This window comes from Nannobrachium achirus (genome assembly GCF_963921795.1).
Source record: "Nannobrachium achirus genome assembly, chromosome: 15".
NCBI lineage: Eukaryota > Metazoa > Chordata > Actinopteri > Myctophiformes > Myctophidae > Nannobrachium > Nannobrachium achirus.
The window spans coordinates 35,049,186-35,068,586 of NC_137822.1; the positions used below are offsets into that span (position 1 = coordinate 35,049,186).

The following is a 19,401-nucleotide window of genomic DNA, read 5'->3' on the forward strand; positions in this document are numbered from 1 at the left end:
CGCGTGCCGAATCTGAAGCCGGTGGGACGAACGGTTCTCGAGATACGCGGATTACAAACAAACAGACAGACAGACAGAGATTTCTCGCATTTATAGATAGATGACCCCGCAGCCCCTCCATCTTGAACAGCGCCGCTGTTTTTTCTTTTTTTTTTTCCCCCAGGCCAGTAACTCACCATGATTTTCTCGATTTCCGTTGGGATAGAATGGGGGTTTTGGCCGATCGTCGATGTCCCCGTGCGTTTCGCGTGCGCGATCCTTTCACGTAAATGTCCCCGCAAATAGTCCATGTGTGACTGAAGAACAGAACTGAAAAGTTTCGCTAGCATAGCCCCAAGCATGGCTGCAGGAGGAGCTCGAGTGTGTAGACAGTAAACGGATGGGTGGAAGGTGCCTTGGAGAAGGAGAGGCGCTGACGTCACCTCTGCTTCATGCACGGTCTGCATGAGCTATCAGTGCACGAGTGGTGACTAGGGAAGGTTAGACGATCGCCGATTTTCGGATCAAAAGCTTTTATTCCGGTTTTAAAGACAAAGTCCGGGAATGTACGACGTGGCTGAGAGTCCCTGGGGGGATGTGCGATATAGTACGGTTTTAACATTAAGGGGCTCCCCTTGGCTTAGAAGGTGTTAATAAATACCCTTTTTTAATGTTTGACACAGAATCAAATGTTCTGTGGTCATGATTCACCAGGAGCCTGAGATGGCTTGGCCCATTTGTAGAATTTTTTTTCGGAAATCAATATAGGAAGAATGTATGGGGTTTTCTATCTGTGGCACCACAAAATGGCCACCACTGTATTGCTCCATAGGTAAAAGAACAAATCGGTCATGTTATAGCGCCACCACGAGCTTTCGGACGGGCAGAGACAATGACGAAAACCTGTACCCAGGCCATTATTGGTAGGCTCTAATCTAGGTCTTGCCTTTGCCATCCATGGTCCATGGGATCCTACACTTGTCTTCCAATTTTCTGTCAATTTGTGAACTCTTTCTTTTACTTTCTTTTGCTTTTTTGCCTATAATGACTTTCCCAAATTAGCGACACCAGACTGAGAGTGGCACCCTCTTTCTCATTCAAATATAGCTCACATATTATTATGTGAATAATATACGACAAAGTATACACTATAAGGCTTATACACTATAAGGAAGCGGCTGCTTTTCTCCGACACAGCTCTTCTCCTCATTTCTTCCAGTCTTCCGTGTTCTCTCCCGGGCTTAAAATGGATATTGATTGGTTGGCTGTGAGCCAGCAGTGTGCTGATTCAGCGAGATCACCATTGTAGTCTTCTGTTCTTTGGAGAGAGGGCAACGAGACAGACCTGTCCTCACCCGGTCCGCAGCGTTGGATAAACCAGTGTTTCTCAATATTATACATTTCAAGGTCTCTCTTTAACTCTGGCAGTGTACAGATGGAACCAAATGAACCCTGACGGGTTCATTTGGTTCCATTTGTACACTGTCAGAGTTACAGACTTGTATGGGTCAATTTAGACTCCCCTAAAGGAACCAACAGAGTCCCTGAAATCCACTTTGAGAACCACTGGGATAAACAATATCTTTCTGGTTAATACACATGATTTGATAACGTGACTTTATCACCAACGAGCCTACATTTATACCTGTTAATATCACTTTTAATACTGTTGATATACCGTCGGTGCACTTTGACTACATTTATATATGCACAACACGCATAATCCGGGCAGCACAAGTGCTGAGGGCCAAGCAACAAAGTTCAAGGTTCAAGGTTTGATTGATTTTGTTTGAATACTTTATTAGCAGTTTGCATAAGAAAAGCACAGGACAGGACAGTACAGTTCAGATACAAGGTCTAATAACAAGATTTGTAACCGAAGAACGCACAATAGCTTGTTTATATTGGGGTCCTTTTGTACTCAATTCTTAGAGAAAGGTTGTGTTCTATTGTTACATCTTGTGTACAGGTACAGTACATAAGAGTAAAACCTGTTTTTATTCGGCTTCCTTCAGACAATGCAGCAGCATTGATGATGATGATGATGATGATGATAATAACTAGAAAAGATGGAAATTGCAAGTGTGGTTGCTGACGGTTGGTGACGTGACTATATTCTGCAGTAAGCTAACTGTCATGTGAATCTCGACCAATTGATTCCCTATTGATTCCCTATCCCTGTCGGACAGATGTCTGTCTGTCTGTCAATTTCCAATGGCAGCGGAAAGGTTACCCTAGTAATAAATAAAGTTTCCCCAGGACTATAATGTGTTGCCCAGTTGGGCAAACACACTAATATAATAATAATGAGTGAAGAACAAAAAAGAAAGAGTAAACAAAAAGAGCAGCCAGTAGTTTTATACTGATGGGATAATGAAGACTTTATTAGAAGGTTGCATAGGAAAGTGTACAGTTTCATGACCGTGCAAATCACTGGTACAAGGTCAACTTAAATGAGCTTTTCGTCGTATTTACACAGGAACCCTTTATATAACATTGAATGACAGATACAACACAGTACTACTATGCATAGGATATCATCAATAACAAAAGGGGGGAAAACTGTCATAAAGGAGAAAAAATTAAAGAAAAAATAAAGAAAAGATAAATATAATACATTTTTAAATTATAAAATGTAAAAAAGAAAAAAAGAAAACATGTACGACGTGCACATGAGCTTGGTATATCGTAAGTACACCAACAGCATTTATTTCAGTAGAACAGTTAAAACGCCAGAGTAAAAAATATGTGTGTTGCCTACTAACTATACAGTAACAAAATCCATTCGATTGACCAGCCGTAGACAAAACAAGCCAATCCTTTGTGCTGTGGAGATCTTGTTGGATATCTATCATGCTGCGTCTAGCGGAGGATCTGTCTGTGTCTTGTCTACTGACCCATGAGGAAGACCATCTTGGCATTTAGTGTTGCCCCACAGGGGTCTTTGTGATTTCTTTTCCATCTGCCGTTTCATCTGTCTTGTGCACCCAATTCCTGATCGAGGTCACCCCTCTTTCTGTTGTGTATTCTATTGTGCGATATACACTAGGGATATACAGTGTACAGTATTATGTGAATACACGATTGCATGGTGATTAATAAGTTATTATAACCACTTAAGCCCTATGGTCTACACTTTAATTTAATGTGCGGCGATTGGCGAACAATATTTCACCTATAATGACATGCCCAAAATAGGGACGCCCTGGATGAAAGTGGTTAATGGTTTGTATTTCCTTTTTGTCATTGTGTGTGTGTGTGTGTGTGTGTGTGTGTGTGTGTGTGTGTGTGTGTGTGTGTGTGTGTGTGTGTGTGTGTGTGTGTGTGTGCGTGTGCGTGTGCGCGTGAGAGAGCACAGTAATGTGAAATCATCTTTTGCTTAGTTTTGTCTGCATTGTTAACAGCAGTGGTTCTCTTGTCGAGCCACCCTCTGGTGGTACTCAGAGGAGTTTCCCAAAAATACTGAAAAAAGACATAAGTGGAGTGGAATATTTACATTATAATAGGCTACAGGTAGTTCTTCTGACCAAGCAATTTGTTCAAATAGGCTCTCCAGCCGTGCTGGAATGAGCATGAGGGCCATTGATGGAGGATTTGAGAACATTAATCACATTTAGAAATATCATCAGTTTGCAAGGGAAGTTCACAAATGTAGTAGCTAATTTGATGACCCGGTCAGCAAATTATTGGCTTAGAAATGCCACAAAAACGAAATAATCTCCATGAATTCAAGGAATAAATTGGCCTCCGGTGTTAACTGTGCATAGCTGAATAGGACTACGAACCTGTATTTTAACATCAGTTATTACGGTGGTACTTGGAGAGACAGATATTTTCTGAGGTGGTACTTATTGGTGTAAAAAGGTTGAGAACCACTGGTTTACAGTATATCAGGGGTCTTCAACAGGGGGTCCGGGACCCTAGGGGGTCCTCAGAGTTACCGCAAGGGGTCCTCCAAATCTTCCAATCCTTTTTATATTAACAACTTGTACACTGGTCTCCATATTCTGAGAACTTTAGCCAAAAATAGCAGATCTACAAGATCGGCTATTTTTGGCAAAGAGGTTTGGTGTAAAGGGGAAAAAAGAGTAGAGTAAAAGGTCAAGTTTATTAGGTAATGATGACGCAAGTGGTTAAATATCTGAAAACACAAACTGACATGAAACCGAAATACACTGATGAGTGTGCTGTCAAACAATGAAACTATATGGAATCTATGAAAAGGTTGTGGGGGTCCCTGGCCTGCTTCATCTCTCTCTCAACTAAGGGGTCATTGGCCTGAAAACATTGAAGACCCCTGGGTTTACTGTATATTATATGAATGAAATGGTTCACTTATATATTGCATAGTTGTCCGTGTTGGTCTGAATTCTCACCGGTCGTGTTCATCATGTCCTGTGAATTAAGGGGCTCACTTCACCAGGCACCAACACAGCCATGCTACCTCCTGCCGACACTTTCACCTGCACGGGGCTCCGCAGCAAGCATCCGCCATCTCGGCCGCCGACTTCTCCCTGGGCCACGCCGCCGCCGCCAGCCAGCCTCCTCCCGCCCAGACCCAGGCCCTGCCCCCCCACCTGCCACCAGCAGCGCACCACCCATCCCTCACTGCCCTGCCGGCCCCCGCCGGCGCCGCCTCCCAGTTCCAGGACGGGGTGCCGGCCGGGGGGCCTCCTCCTCCATTCCTACCTCAGGCCTTACACCAGCAATACCTCATCCAGCAGCAGCTGCTGGAGGCGCAGCAGCGCAGGATCCTCCCGCAGTCCAGGTAATAATAAGTAATAATAATTAGCCCTATTCACGGCCCGCCCACTCAGCATCCCCCTGGTGCTGAAGTCACGTTTTGAAGGGTAAAACCCTGCTAAAAGCCCATAGAGTTAACACAGAAATCGCAAATGTAATGCAATTTCCGATTAGTAAAGTAGTAAAGTATAAAATACGGCTACCATGATCAAGAACACAAGATAGTAAAAGGCACAAAGCATTATAATTTACTTTACAGTTCGAAATAATGATTTGTTGGCTTTATGTCCAGCTATTTCTGTATTAATTTCCCCTGCAAAACTGACGTCAGCACCAGGAAGTTGCTGAGAAATTTGCTGAGTGGGCGGACCGTGAATAGGGCCAGTAATAAAACGTTATTTTTATGACATGAAATGCAGTTTAGGTAGGTGGCAGGCATGTGCACACTTAGACATCAAAGGGGGCTTCCTTGAGCCCCTGCCCTTTTACCCGTCTGTAAAAAGTAGTGCCCTCTCCTGACCATGAATGCAGTTTTTACTATGGTGAAAGAAATGCAAATGCCCTCCCTTTCCATGCCATACCTGAAGGCAGCGTTCAAGAGAATTGTCCATACCGTACACCAGGGGTTTGTGGTGACAGGGCACCCTGGGGTGCCGTGACGGCAGTCCAGGGGTGCCGCGAGATGATTTGGAAATATTTGGAATTTATTTGGACAGTTAAAAAAATATTTAGTATCATTTTAATCTTGAAGTACAAAGTTATTTTCTGTCAGTTCTAACCAAAATGGCTATTATCTCAACGTTTTCCTCATAACATAATCGATAAAATATGCTATAAATATAAGGTGCTGGGAGTAAAGATTACGAATATAATTTAGGGGTGCCTCGGATAAAAAAAAATCACACCCGTGTGAACTGAGCGGTGGTCGTGGAGGCTGCGCAACAGCAAAACAAATATATAAGGGTAATAATAATTATAATAAAAAATATTTAAAAGAATAATAATAATAAAAATATATATATGGGGGGGGGGGGGGGGGGTGCTTAAAAAGTTTGGGAACCCCTGCCGTACACTACATCTCCATATTGACTTGATTATGCTTAGTTTAGTGTGGTATCAGGTACCGGGAAATAGCCGACTTCCAAGCTCACAACGTGTCGTGCTGTGGCGCGCTGTGAGCTTGGAAGTCGGCTATTTTCACCAAAAGGCCCTACATAAGTATATACTGTATATAAGTATATACAAAATAAATTGTTAAAGTGCTTATGTGACACAGATGCGTTCCAGGTCTTAATGGGTGTTCATGTATTGCTTTGCTCTGCACACAGGAGAACCCAGGAGCGCGTTCCCCTGAATCCTCACCGGCTACGCTCAGGCTACGAGTTCTCTCCAGCTGCGCTCCATGTCCCCCAGCCGCTGACCCAGCAGCAGCAGCCCCGCTACCTGGCTGAAGGCACAGACTGGTCAGTCACTGTTAACATAACCTGGCATCACCTTTCCACCACCTCGGAGGAAAGCCTGGTATTCGTTTACAACGGGCAGTACTGATCCGGCCTAGGCGTGGCCTAAACTGGAAACAAGCAGAAGAAGCGGCGTCGCTTTGTTTTGGTCCCCCATCTGTTTGTTTCCCAAATTCCCTGTTTAAATGCTAGAGAAGTGTGGTCTTGCCAGCAGTGCCGGTTCTAGGACTCAAGTGGCCCTATGCAAGATTATTTTAGGTGGACCCTCACTAACGGATGCGCGCGTACGCGCACATCCGTTAGTGAGGGGCCACCTAAAATAATCTGTTGCACCAGATCGAAATGTTCTTTTTGGAGGCATATAGTCACTGCAAGTTGGACTAAAAGATGGATATAACAAACTAACTAACTAAAAAGATAAGCAAAACTACGCTACATCGAGGGTTTTATTGGGTAGGTCCTAAAATGATGTCCTTGAGTGCGGGGAATTGTTTTGGGTTAAAACTGTTTCCGGATTGGTAGTTCCGGCCAAAGTGTAGTCCGTTTTGACTACAAAATGACGTAGGCTGCTTCCACTCCCGACCGGGTCAAAAACACAAAATTGGAAGCGATCCCAGGCCCTTGGATCCTCACCTGTTAACAGATTAGAGGGTCGTCCCACCCTCCACATCACCTCTACCTGTCTGTCTGGCAATCTAGACCAGCGGTTCTCAACCTTTTCAGGTTGTGACCCCCAAGAGGCAATACATTTTGTATAACACGGTTCTATTGTGGAAATCTACATGCTCACAGTGAGCATTGCGAGGCATTGTGAGCATGTAGATCGGCTATTTTCACAATTTCTGCCTCTAATATTTGACAATTTGGCCAATGTTTAATTTGTCATTTTAGAGGTTTTAAAAAGTCCTTAAATTGTCACTTTAGAAATGCGTACATACTCTCTATACATTTAAACTTTATGTTGGTTTGTTTACTGAAAACAACGTTGCACATTATGTTAATCATCTGGGGACCCCCCAAATACAATGTTTGGATCCGAGATAGAATATTGGAAATTGGAAACACTCACGTAAAGTACAAATACCTCAAAATTGTACTTACAGTACAGTACTTAAGTAAATGCACTCAACTACTTTGAGTACTTTCCACCACTGGTGTTGGTGTTGATTTGGTGCCTGTTGTAATGTGTGTCTGGTGTTGGTGTTGATTTGGTGCCCGTTGTGATGTGCGTCCCATGGTGTTGGTGTTGACTTGGTGCCCGTTGTGATGTGTGTCTGGTGTTGGTGTTGACGTGGTTCCCGTTGTGATGTGTCCCATGGTGTTGGTGTTGATTTGGTGCCCGTTGTGATGTGTGTCTGGTGTTGGTGTTGACTTGGTGCCCGTTGTGATGTGTGTCCCATGCAGGGACCTCAGTGTGGACACCAACCTCCCTCACCACCAGTACCACCAACTACAGCAGCTTCCACAGCACTACCAACACTACCTGGCCTCTCCTCGACTGCACCACTTCCCCAGGAACACCTCGTCCACACAAGTGGTATGTATGTTGGAAGACAAATATAGCCTGATTTCAGACTCTGCGCCACTCAGAGAGTGGGAGGGTCTATGGGCTGGAGCCAGGCAAAGACAAATAGGCTATATGCACAGCAGCCATATTGGAGGAAAGTTGGGTCTCTTCTCACTTCCTTCAAAGGTGTTACCAATGATGCGAATGAAGGCTATGTTCCTTTTGATATTGAACAGTGGTTATCGAACCTTTTATTTCAAGGACCCCCATAACTCAGAGACTGTACAAATGGAACCAAATGGACCCTTATGGATCCTTTTGGTTCCTTTTGTGTTTCCAGTGAGCCAACATGCACAGTATCAGCACCCTGACTCTGTTTGACCAGAATGGAACAGAGCCTTCATTAGTATCATTGGTAACACCTGTGAAGGAAGTGAGAAGAGACCTTGGGCGGATTCACACTGCAGTCTCCAGTGCGTTCTCGAGACTGCTTGGCAGATGTTTTGACAGTATGAATCCTGCGGTTTTCCTCAGAAACGGCAGCCACGAGACCACCTCCGGAGGTAGTCTCGAGTCCGCTTGATGCGTTCTCAAGAACGGTGCGCTGCAATGTGAAGCTACTGCCAATTTCTCTCCGAAATGCACTTCTGGCTGGTTCACCCCCAATTACCCCATGAAGCCTATTCAAGGCTTTTTGTGGAGTAATTGGGGGCGAACTAGCCCTTTAAGTGGTTAATTACTTGATTAACATTAGACTAAAGAATAATGTGTCTTCATTCTCCTGTCTTTGCCAGGTTGTACATGAGATCAGAAACTACCCGTATCCACAGCTCCACCTGCTGGCACTACAGGGCATAAACCCGTCACGGCACGCCACTGCAGTCCGGGAAACCTATGAGGTAGGTATCAGACCAACCCGTTGTAGTTTGATCCATTTAGATTAGGGGTGTAACAATATAGTAACTGTATCGAAATATCGTTTTTAACTTAAGAAATCGAAGTATATCGAAATGAAAACAGCTAAAATCGAATCATATCGTTTTATTTTGTATCGTATCGAATCGGCAGGGCAAAGAATCGATTGTATCGATACTTTACTTGTGCATTGTATTTAGCATTTTAAAGAAGAAACAATGAAAAGGAGGGGTTTAATTACTTTTCCATTCCATATAGCTACATTGGTCTATCGATAAATGTGTGTAATCTCTGGGTTCATGTCAAGGTGCAGGTTTGTCAATATAAAATGACCATGTATTTGGCAGATAATCACAGTGTTTACTTATTTATATCCATAATAATACATGTTTCCCTTAAAAACCTGCACTATCCACACCTTTCAAACAGATTTAATTTCTTTGCTAAATAGTTACTATATCGATTTTAAATCATTGAATCGAATCGTATCGTATCGCCATGAATGAACCAATATCGTCCATGTATCGTATCGTCAACCATGTATCGCAATATGTATCGAATCGCTATTAAAATGCATCGTTACACCCCTAATTTAGATCAGTGGATCTCAAAACGTTTTCATGTCAAGGAGCCCTAAATTGGTATGTATTTTGCCGCGGACCGACATCTGAAAATGTTGTGCCAGGCACCCCCCTGGGGGAAGAATATATAGCCTATATATTCAACATTTTCAAAGATGTTCAAAAATAGCAGATGTACAGAATACGTTGGCTGTGAGCCAACGTATCAAATATGGATAAAGAGGTTCAAATGATTGTGATGCGACACATTTAGCTGGGGGCTCCCCGGAGCCCCTCCTAAAGGACCCCTGGGGGTCCCCGGACACCACAGTGAGAACCACTGATATGGTGACTCAAAGTTGTTCATTTGGCTCCAATAACACAAAGTTGTTTCTGAAGACCTGTTATTAATGCTCTAGTGTCTATAATACATTTAGTATATGCTGTCTGTCTGGTGATAGCATGCCAATCAAAAAAGTTAATCAAGAACAAGATATTTGGGCAGGATCTCCACCCTCAGGACTCTTGGCGGGGCCCTCATTCAGCCCCTCTTTGACTATGCTAGCACCTCCTGGTACTCCAACATCAAAATGTCACTAAAGACTAAGCTCCAAACCTCCCAAAACAAACTGATTCGACTACTTCTCGACCTGGGGCCATGATGACCCACCTTTTCTCCCCACGCATTTTCTAGCCTAAGATGGCTCAGGGTAGAGGACAGGGTTAAACAACAAAAAAATGGGGATTGGCTTTCAAAATAGTCAATGCGACTCTGCCCTCAATTCCCTCAATACCTGCATCTCTGACTAAACACCTCCAAAAAATTAGCAACACGCACAGCCACAATATTCTCCCTCTACAGCACTGCCACCAGAATGTGGAATTCCTTGACCCCTTCCCTTAAAGGACCATTTCACCTCTGGGACAACCAGATCTTATTTTATTGTTGTTTGGGACACGATCAACACAGTTATTTTTTGTGTTCTATCTGTGTTTTTCGATATTTTTGTATTTCAAATTGAACTCAGGATTGTGTTGATCGTGTCCCAAACAACAATAAAATAAGATCTGGTTGGTGCAGAGGTGAAATGGTCCTTTAAAACATGTAGTTCACTGGCTTCCTTCAAAACTGCCCTGAGAATTAATCTTTCAGGAAGCCAAAGGCAGAGGTAGTTATCACTTCTCCCATAGGCTTTATATGTTGATGAATTGAATACCAAGGACTTTTTGGGGAGGGTGTTTTGACAGGTTGTTTTGACTGTACTTGTGCTGTACTGCATTTCTTTGTGTTTTGATGTTTTTGTTGGCCCAGGAGCTGCTGCAACTTGAAGACCGTCTGGGAAGTGTCAGCAGAGGCGCCGTCCAGACGACCATAGAAAGATTCACCTTTCCGCACAAATATAAAAAGGTAAACATTTAACTCTGAGTGTACAAATTGAACCAAATGGACCCGTAAGCAGAGGCGTGATTTCAGAAAGAAATGGGGGGTGGCAAAAAATAAGTTACACATAATAGCCCCATTTCTAAAATAGCAAAAATAGTTGAGCTACAAGCTCTCAACGCGTCACTAAGCGAGAGCTTGTCGATAACTATTTTCATTAGTTGTTTGAAAATGTTCTCCAATGCTTCATGCTACTTTATGTTGCAAAACATTTGTACACTCTATGAGTAACAGACCCAGTAAGGGTCCACTTGGTTTCTGTTCGTAACTATTCATCATTTAGCTGGGGACCCCCTGGAAAGCCCTCAGAGGACCCCCTGGGGTTCCCCTGAAACCTCACATTGAGAACCAGCTGCTCTAAAAAATAAAATAAAAAACGCTGTTTGACCTCCATATCATCACTGTCGGGCAGAAACCTTGTATCTCCAAGTTTCAAATTTGTATGTTTTTCTTTTTTTTCTGTCAAAGTAAAGCTCTGCTTCATCATACAAGGCCGGCACAAAAGTAGTGAAAACAGCAGATCTACAAGCACACAATGCCGCGCACCGCGCGGCATTGTGTGCTTGTAGATCGGCTATTTTCACTAGTTTCAATCATTCATCATCATTCATGATAAATACAAAACGAACGGTTTTGGACATTCAAGGTTTTTCCGCCCGACAACAACGATTGTCTCCTTCTGATTGGCCCTCAGAGGAAGCCCCTGGAGCTGAAGATCAGGGAGGACGAGGAGGAGACGGACGTGGATGAGAAGTGCACCATCTGCCTGTCCATGCTGGAGGACGGAGAGGACGTCAGGTGAGACCACGTTTTCACTGGAATATACCGTCTCTAGTCTGGGATCACTTCACTTTTCGGGTTTGTAACCGGTCTGGAGCGGAAACCCCAAAACGTCACGTTGTAGTACTCAAAGGACTACAATTTGCCGGAAAGATCAAACCGGATTCAGTTTTAACCCAAAATATTCCCCTGCGCTCAAGGACATACTTTTAGGGCCTACCTAATAAACTCCTTGATGCGGAGTAGTTTTGCTTTTGAAAAATTCGTTTGCTATATGCATCTTTTAGTCCAACTTTTAGCGACTGGCAAGACTACACTAGGCCACTCGAGCATTTTAATGGTATTGGGGAAACAAACGGAGGGAACCAAATCAAATCGACGCCGCTTCTTCTAGTGGTTTCCGCGCTCTAGGCGGAAACCAAACGGGCTGTTGTGAACAAACACCAGGCTTTTTCTCAGAAAGCCTGGTAGGCGAGGTTATACCGTCTCTAGTCTAACCTAACGCAGACATTCTATGCGGCCCGGCAGATCTCACCGGGTCCTCCGGCGTCTCGAAATGACGCGGAGGGGGACATGACTCCTGCTGCTGTTCCGCTTTGAGTAAATGAGGAAGTGATCCGCGGTGGAAAACGAGTGATAAATCATAGCCATTGTAATGGATAAGCCTAAACAAAACAGTTCACGTGAACAATACTGATGTAAAATAAGATATCTGAACGGCTACATTTATTTTATATACAATTAAAATGTCATGAACCAGCACAGCTTGCCCAGGCTTTATTTTCCTTTCCGATCGGCAAAATAAGCCTGGGTTTCCGAGGCTATACTGTCTCTGACTCTTTCTCCCCGTATCCTATAGTGTTGTAGTACTCTGTAGTCAATCACTCGTCCCGAGTCAGGACTCGAGTTCAAATTTTCATTGACTCAGACTAAAGGACTCGGGACTCTTCCCCCACCGAGTCCCCTTGAGAGTCAAAACAAAGCAATGAAATAATTGTATATTAAGAGGAGCCCATTCACATTAACATTATAAGAGAGCTGTCTGGTGCTTTTCACTGATGAATTACAAGATGATGTGTGTAAATGGTTTAGTAAGAAAACCCATAGTCTGGAAAATGAGTCAAAAGGTGCAAATAATAGCAGGAACTATAAAATTGTCAAGATGTTAAATTATGTCCTGAGACGTTATACATAGATCTATCTTCTTCATTTTGCTCTCAACGTGCACCAGAGCAATACATTTAACTTATGAATGCAATGAAAAGGGATAGTACCCACTGAGCACTGACCACACCTCAGTACCTATCAAATGAGGATTTTCTATTCCCTCACCCAGCGTTGCTTTTGACAGCAAATTTTGATTTAGTTTTAGTCATGGTCTTTTGAATAAAATGTCATTTAGTTTTAGTCATAATTTAGTCACCTGAAAAGTACTAGTTTTAGTCTAATTTTAGTCGACTAAATATCATAAGATTTTAGGCGACTAAATCTACGGTTGATTTAGTCAACTGAAACGTATTTTGGCGGGCCTTGATGGCATCGTAATGACTGATTTTACAACTTGGTTGTGTGCTGAAAATAGAAGATCTACAAGCTCACAACGCGTCGCAGCGTGGCGCGTTGTGAGCAACACCTGAGAGCAACACCTGAGAGCAACCACACATAAAATGACTCTCTTCTCCACTAGTCCCTCCTTAACGTTTTAGTCTGGTTTTTATTTTGTTGACGAAATTGTCAATATATTTAGTCACACAGATTAGTTTTTATTTCGTTTTTCGTCAGTGAAACAAACGCAGTCGACAAAGTTTAGTTTTAGTCGACGAAATCAACACCGCCCTCACCTCGGACTTGATCTTGACTTGGACTCGCTTTAGTTTAAGTGGACTTGACTACAACACCAGTATGCTATTTATATAATATAATTTATGGGCGGCTCAGGAGGTAGAGCAGGTCGTCCAGTGATCCGTGGGTCATTGGACGACCCATCCACACGTCGAAGTGTCCTTGGGCAAGACACTGAGCCCCACATTGCCTCCAATGAGCCTGTCTGTGTCAGCTTGCCACCACTGGTGTGCAGGGGCGTCACACCAAATTCTGGGCCCTGGGTACAAGGATTCACTGCGGGCCCCCCATGAATGTTAACTATTGAAAAATAGCAGATATACAAGCTCACAGCGCGGCACCGAGTGCCGCGCTGCGAGCTTGTATATCTGCTATTTTTGAAAAATCGTGAAAATGTGTGCAAGAAACCTATGTCAAGGACCCCCAAGATGATATGTATTTGGCCCACGGACCCCGATCTCAAAATATTTAGTTCCAGGGACCCCAGAAGCAAAATTTGAGTTAGAAATGTTCGCTTAAAAAATACATATTCAAAGATTTTCACACATTTTCACAACTTTTCAAAAATAGCAGATCTACAAGCTCGCAGCACGGCACTCGGTGCCGCTCTGTGAGCTTGTATATCTGCTATTTTTCAATAGATAAAGTTATTAGGGCCCCTCCACCTTGGGCCCTGGTAACTCAGTCCCACTTTCCTACCCCTTGTGACGCCCCTGAGTGTAGGCACTGCATATAGGCCTAGGCTAGTCTAGAGCCCGGCCGATATATCGGTTTGGTCGATACATATCGCAAAATATCTGACTTTGTTGACGAAATCGGTATAGCAATTATGCACCCAATGTGTCCAGATTTTATTTACCTTTACATTTTTTTTCTTTAAAAAAACAAATATTTCTTTTAGATTTTTATTGTCTCTGTTTTAGTTTTTTATTTATTTGCTTATAAGTGAAATGTAAATGGTAAATGGTAAATGGTGCATTTATATAGCGCTTTTAATCCAAAGCGCTTTACATAGATTGTGCATTACATTCACCCATTCACACACACATTCATACACCGGTGGCGGAGGAAGCCATGCAAGGCACCAACCTACTCACCGGAGGCAATTAGGGGTTCAGAGTCTTGCCCAAGGACCCTTCGACATTGACTCAGGGGGAGCCCGGATTCGAACTGGGAACCCTTCGGGATTTATACCCTTCGTGCTCTAATACCAGTTTCTCTACCCCTGAGCTATGCCGCCCCTATGCCGAAATGTAAGTTGATGTAGTCCAACACAAGCATTTAAAATGTGGAGAGAGACCCCTCCTCAGACAGCTGATTAACGTCAGCATTCCCGGACCCCCTCAAGACAGCTGAGACTAGAGGTCTCCCTCTTACGTTACAAGGGCTTTGGTCCGAGGGCCAGAAATTCCAAGATGAATAAACATGATAAACCTTGTATCTCCAAGTTTAAAATTTGTATGTTTTTTTTGTAAAGTAAATGGTAAATGGTGCATTTATATAGCGCCTTTATCCAAGAGATTGTGCATTACATTCACTCATTCACACACACACACACACACACACACACACACACACACACACACACACACACACACACACACACACACACACACACACACATTCATACACTGATGGCGGAGGAAACCATGCAAGGCACAAACCTGCTCACCGGGAGCAACTAGGGGTTCAGAGTCTTGCTCAAGGTGTCTTCAACACTGCAGTAACTCTGGGGGAGCCCAGGATCAAACTGGGAACCCTTTGGGAACCCTCAGGTGTTCTAATGACGGTTTCTCTACCCCTGAGCCACTGCCGCCTAAAGTAAAGTAAAGCCCTGCTTCTCACAAAACTAGTGAATAAATAAATACAAAATTAACGGTTTTGGACATACAAGGTTTCCACCCCACAACAACGATATGGTCTCTCTCTCTCTCTCTCTCTCTCCCCCCTCCCTTTCAGGAGACTTCCCTGCATGCACCTCTTCCACCAGGGCTGCGTGGACCAGTGGCTGGTGACCAGCAGGAAGTGTCCCATATGCCGGGTTGACATCGAGACACAGCTGAACCCCGACAGCTGATGGACGACCCCCTCCCGGCCTCCCCCCTGTTCCACGTGGTCGGCTGGCCCCTCCCCCTCGCCGGGGGGTCCTCCGCTGCCAAAACGTCTCTCCAGATGCCACATGTGACCATGACCACTACTATCACTCTGACTCACGCTTTACTGAGCCATGAAGCCAGGATTGTTAACGTTATAATAATATGTTAAAGAGGCTGCTGGAGGTATAATAGAAGCACATGCATCCCCTCGAAACACAAAAAAACATGCAAACATACGTACCAGAGCCTTAGAGACTTAGAGAGTTCCGCCAGTGCGGGGTCAGAAACAGCGCTGGTCACATGGTTCGTGTATACGCCGGAAAAGTCACTTTTTCCCCCCATAGACTCCAATGCATTCTGTAAACTTCCGGTTCACACTTTGTCACTATAGAGCAATGTTTCTCAACCTTTTTTCTGCATGGGCACACTTTTCATGTCCCAAGAATCTATGGGCACACCAACACAATACGGGGGTGTAGATATCGTCACTGTCAGGAAGAAACCTCGTATCTCCAAGTTTCAAATGTGTACGTTTCTTCGCAAACTAAAGCTCTGCTTCATCATACAAGGCTGTCTCACAACAGTAGTGAAAACAGCAGATCTACAAGCACACAATGCCTCGCACCGCGAGGCGTTGTGTACTTGTAGATCGGCTGTTTTCACTAGTTTAAATCATTTTTAAAATGATAAATACAATACTGGCTTTCAAGCAGTTTCAAGGGGCACACTTGACCCTTCTCAGGGGCACACCAAAGGTCCCCTGGCACAGTGGTTGAGAAACACTGAGGGTATGCGCGTGACATCATCATCATAGCTGGAAGTTATGTGGGAACGCCTACTGAATGGCAAAAAAAAACTACTTTCTGGCCTTGACAGCCCATACATCCAAACAGAAATGTCCTATCTGATTGCATTAAACGACGTTGAACTCACTTTGCCACTCATTTTGCCACTCGATTTGCCATTCACTTGATGCATGCGCATACCCTCTATGCGACCTGGCCCATGAAGTGAACGGGAGTGACGCGACTCTCTCTGTATACAAGGCTCTGATACGTACATACAGTGTACTGTACGCACGCACGCACGCACGCACACACACACACACACACACTCACACACACACTCACTTTCATGTGCACTGGGCTTAACTCGTAGCTTGCTTGTTATAAGTGGGGTGTTGTTTGTGTAGTGTTGTACTGTGTTGGCAGCCTGGGCAGTGTAGCATGTTCTTAAAAAAAGCCATGATTTCAAAACTCTTTGAGCGCAGAGAACGCGTGCGTGACCCACACCTCCGGCGAGAAACCTTCTCTCACCCTCTCTCTCTCTCTCCCCACACACACACACACACACACACACACACACACACACACACACACACACAAGCGTTGTGTATTTTAAGCCAGGCACCGGCATGCGACGAAAATAACCCATACGAGCTCGAAGAGCGTTGCGTTGCGGCACGAAGCGAACTCGCTGATCTGCTATGTTGGATGCGTATGCATAATAAGCACAGGCTACTTTTTTGAGAATTGTTGCCTGTACAACGACATGCCCAAAATAGGGACACCACCAGGGTTAATGTGTTTGATAGGATCTTACAGTAAATGGCCTGCTGCCATATTTGTCTCCAGATCATCCCTGGTGGTATAGCAGTAGTCGTTAGCAACAGTAGCAGTGTCCCAAACAAGTGATATTCAGTGGTCCTGTCACATTGTAGAGGAGAGCACTAGCCCCGGAATTATTTGATACTTTACCTATTGAAAAATAGGAGATAATACAAGCTCACTGCGAGCTTGTAGATCTTCTATTTTTGAAAAGTCGTTGTTCACATTTGAACTAGTGCTGGTGTCACGCAGAGAAGGTCTCCGTCACTGCTGTGCTGTGAGGGCCAGGGATCGAGTTTCCGCGCTCAAAGTTAAAATACGCTGCAGGTAAAAAGTGTTTTAACAAAATACCATTTCACCATAGCGTAGCCTGGCCTGACGTGTGTGTGTGTGTGTGTGTGTGCGTGTACTGTATGTCTAACTAAAGCGTGGTTGTGCGCGCAAAACAAATCCTGAAGTATGAATTTAAGTGTGTTTCAAGGCGTCATCTAGAGGTTTTTGTGGCCAGATTAATTACATGACCACCCGAGAGCTTATAATAATCCAAAGCCAAATAAGGACTTAAAAAAAAGGAAAATGTATTATACAGTATGAACCATTTTAAGGGCCCATTCCCATCATTCACTACAGTAACAGGGTACGGTAAGGATAAAGGAGGATTTCGATGCCGTCCCGACTGATATAAAGAAGTGCTCTGGCTGATAAACGTAGTAAATGCATGTTTCATCGTAGACATGGGCTGTTGTTGGCTTCTGTACCATTCCTTTAAAACGAGGAAGGTGCACGGTTGTCTGTGCATGAGTTAATTAAGCCTAATTTATATTACGTACGTACACGTTTTTAACTTACTTGTCGACAATAATGTCGCTATCTGAAAACGACAATGAAAAATGCAACGCGAAACTGACGTACGGACACAGTTTAAATTAGGCTTTGATCTACGCCTGTGACTATCTCCTCGACGCTGACGAGCAAACTAAATTGGAGCACGATGTTGGCGGCTGTATCGTATCGCTGACCCGTAGCGCGCGTGTTCATCCTTGTGTCCTCTTGGTGGCGCCACCGATGACGAGTCCTGTTGTGATGTTTACCTTATTGCCTAAAGAACAATTAAGCACATGTGATGATAGATATAGCAACAAGCGTTTTTTTTCTTTTCTTCCCTTTGGTATTGCATTTGCGTTGGTTTCCAGTATGTTTATGTATAGAAACGCGCAGTGTTTGAATCAAGAGCGAGACGCTTGCGTATTCACCTAGTGTTTGTTCATGTGTGACGGATCTCTCCCCCGTGGTTGCTATGCTGGTTGCTATGCTGTATTGATAGATCAACAATGTAGAATGTTGTTTGACGGAGGCAGTATCTCTCTCACAGTGTATATAGACTCGATGGCACGCAATCGTTATGCCAGGAAAGCCACTTTTAGACCGCTAACAACCTGATTTCCTTGATGTTTCAGTAACAACATTTGCTCTTTCTTGCAAATTGTTTGATCTTTTATGCCCTGTTTTCCATCTTTTCAATGTCACAGATTTGTGTTGAGAGATTCCTTTAGGACTCTGACTGTCCTACGCACTGAATAAATACATAAATAAAGGAATAAATAGATTGGGACTAAGTCCAAAGACACTGATAGCCTTGAGGGCCAATAGGGATCAATTAATAAGGACGAATTAAGACAGACCATCTTGCTGTCTTGTGCACTGCCAGTGTTGACACTGCCTCCTGCTGTTAGTGGAGTTGTTTGTGGGAACGTTTTGATAGTTTACACAGGGTGTTGTCAGTTGAGATGCCTTAAGTATTTAACAATCATAATTTATTACTAACTGTAGATATTGTGGGTGCATATTTAATTTTATATTAGTTTTCTTTTTTTTGCAATTGAATCATATTTATTTATTTAGAAATAACACAAAGTGATTTGGGGGAAAAAACAAACTATTACCTCATTTTTGCATTGTTTTAAATGGGAATGCTTTGCATGCAGTTGTATTTTTCAGAAGACTAATGTTGAGAAAACGAAAAACAAAAACCTGCTGTTTGATCTGCCTGAGCCGGCTGTGTGATGTTTACTGTCCTGATTCATTCTCAGTTGAGTGTCGGTGGTTGTGTTGCGTGCCAAAAAAAATGGCAGATCTAACAGCTCACAATGCAACGCGGTACGACACAGTGTGAACTTGATGATCTGCTATTTTCGGTGCGCCACACCAGGGTACTGTAACTAAGGATAAATCACGCTTTACTGTCCTGGGCTATGATACTGAGCCTGCTATCTCTGTCTCCCTCTCTTTGTCTGTCTCACTACTAGGGGTGGGACGATACACCATATTATCGTTTATCACGATAATCGTATCGTGGAGATTTAATTTATCGTGATATCGTCCTCCAGTCATGCACTGGGATCAGTTCACCTTTTATTTGCCGAGCTGCATATCCGGTACCACTTAAACCCTCTATAATTGATAAAAGGTAC

At 43.7% G+C, this 19,401-nt stretch overlaps 1 protein-coding gene across 2 annotated transcripts in view; it reads left to right on the top strand.

Moving 5' to 3' along the window:
* Positions 1–15,304, top strand: part of ark2ca (arkadia (RNF111) C-terminal like ring finger ubiquitin ligase 2Ca) — a gene marked incomplete at both ends in the record, with an annotated part of 32,350 nt that extends 17,046 nt beyond the window's left edge. For both annotated transcript variants that reach the window (XM_080743009.1, XM_080743010.1), the window contains 7 exons: positions 4,387–4,747; positions 6,051–6,185; positions 7,587–7,719; positions 8,484–8,588; positions 10,477–10,572; positions 11,300–11,403; positions 15,187–15,304. In XM_080743009.1, coding sequence (XP_080599135.1) covers positions 4,387–4,747; positions 6,051–6,185; positions 7,587–7,719; positions 8,484–8,588; positions 10,477–10,572; positions 11,300–11,403; positions 15,187–15,304 — 1,052 coding nt within the window. The remainder of the gene's footprint in view (positions 1–4,386; positions 4,748–6,050; positions 6,186–7,586; positions 7,720–8,483; positions 8,589–10,476; positions 10,573–11,299; positions 11,404–15,186) is intronic.
* Positions 15,305–19,401: the final 4,097 nt, after the last annotated feature.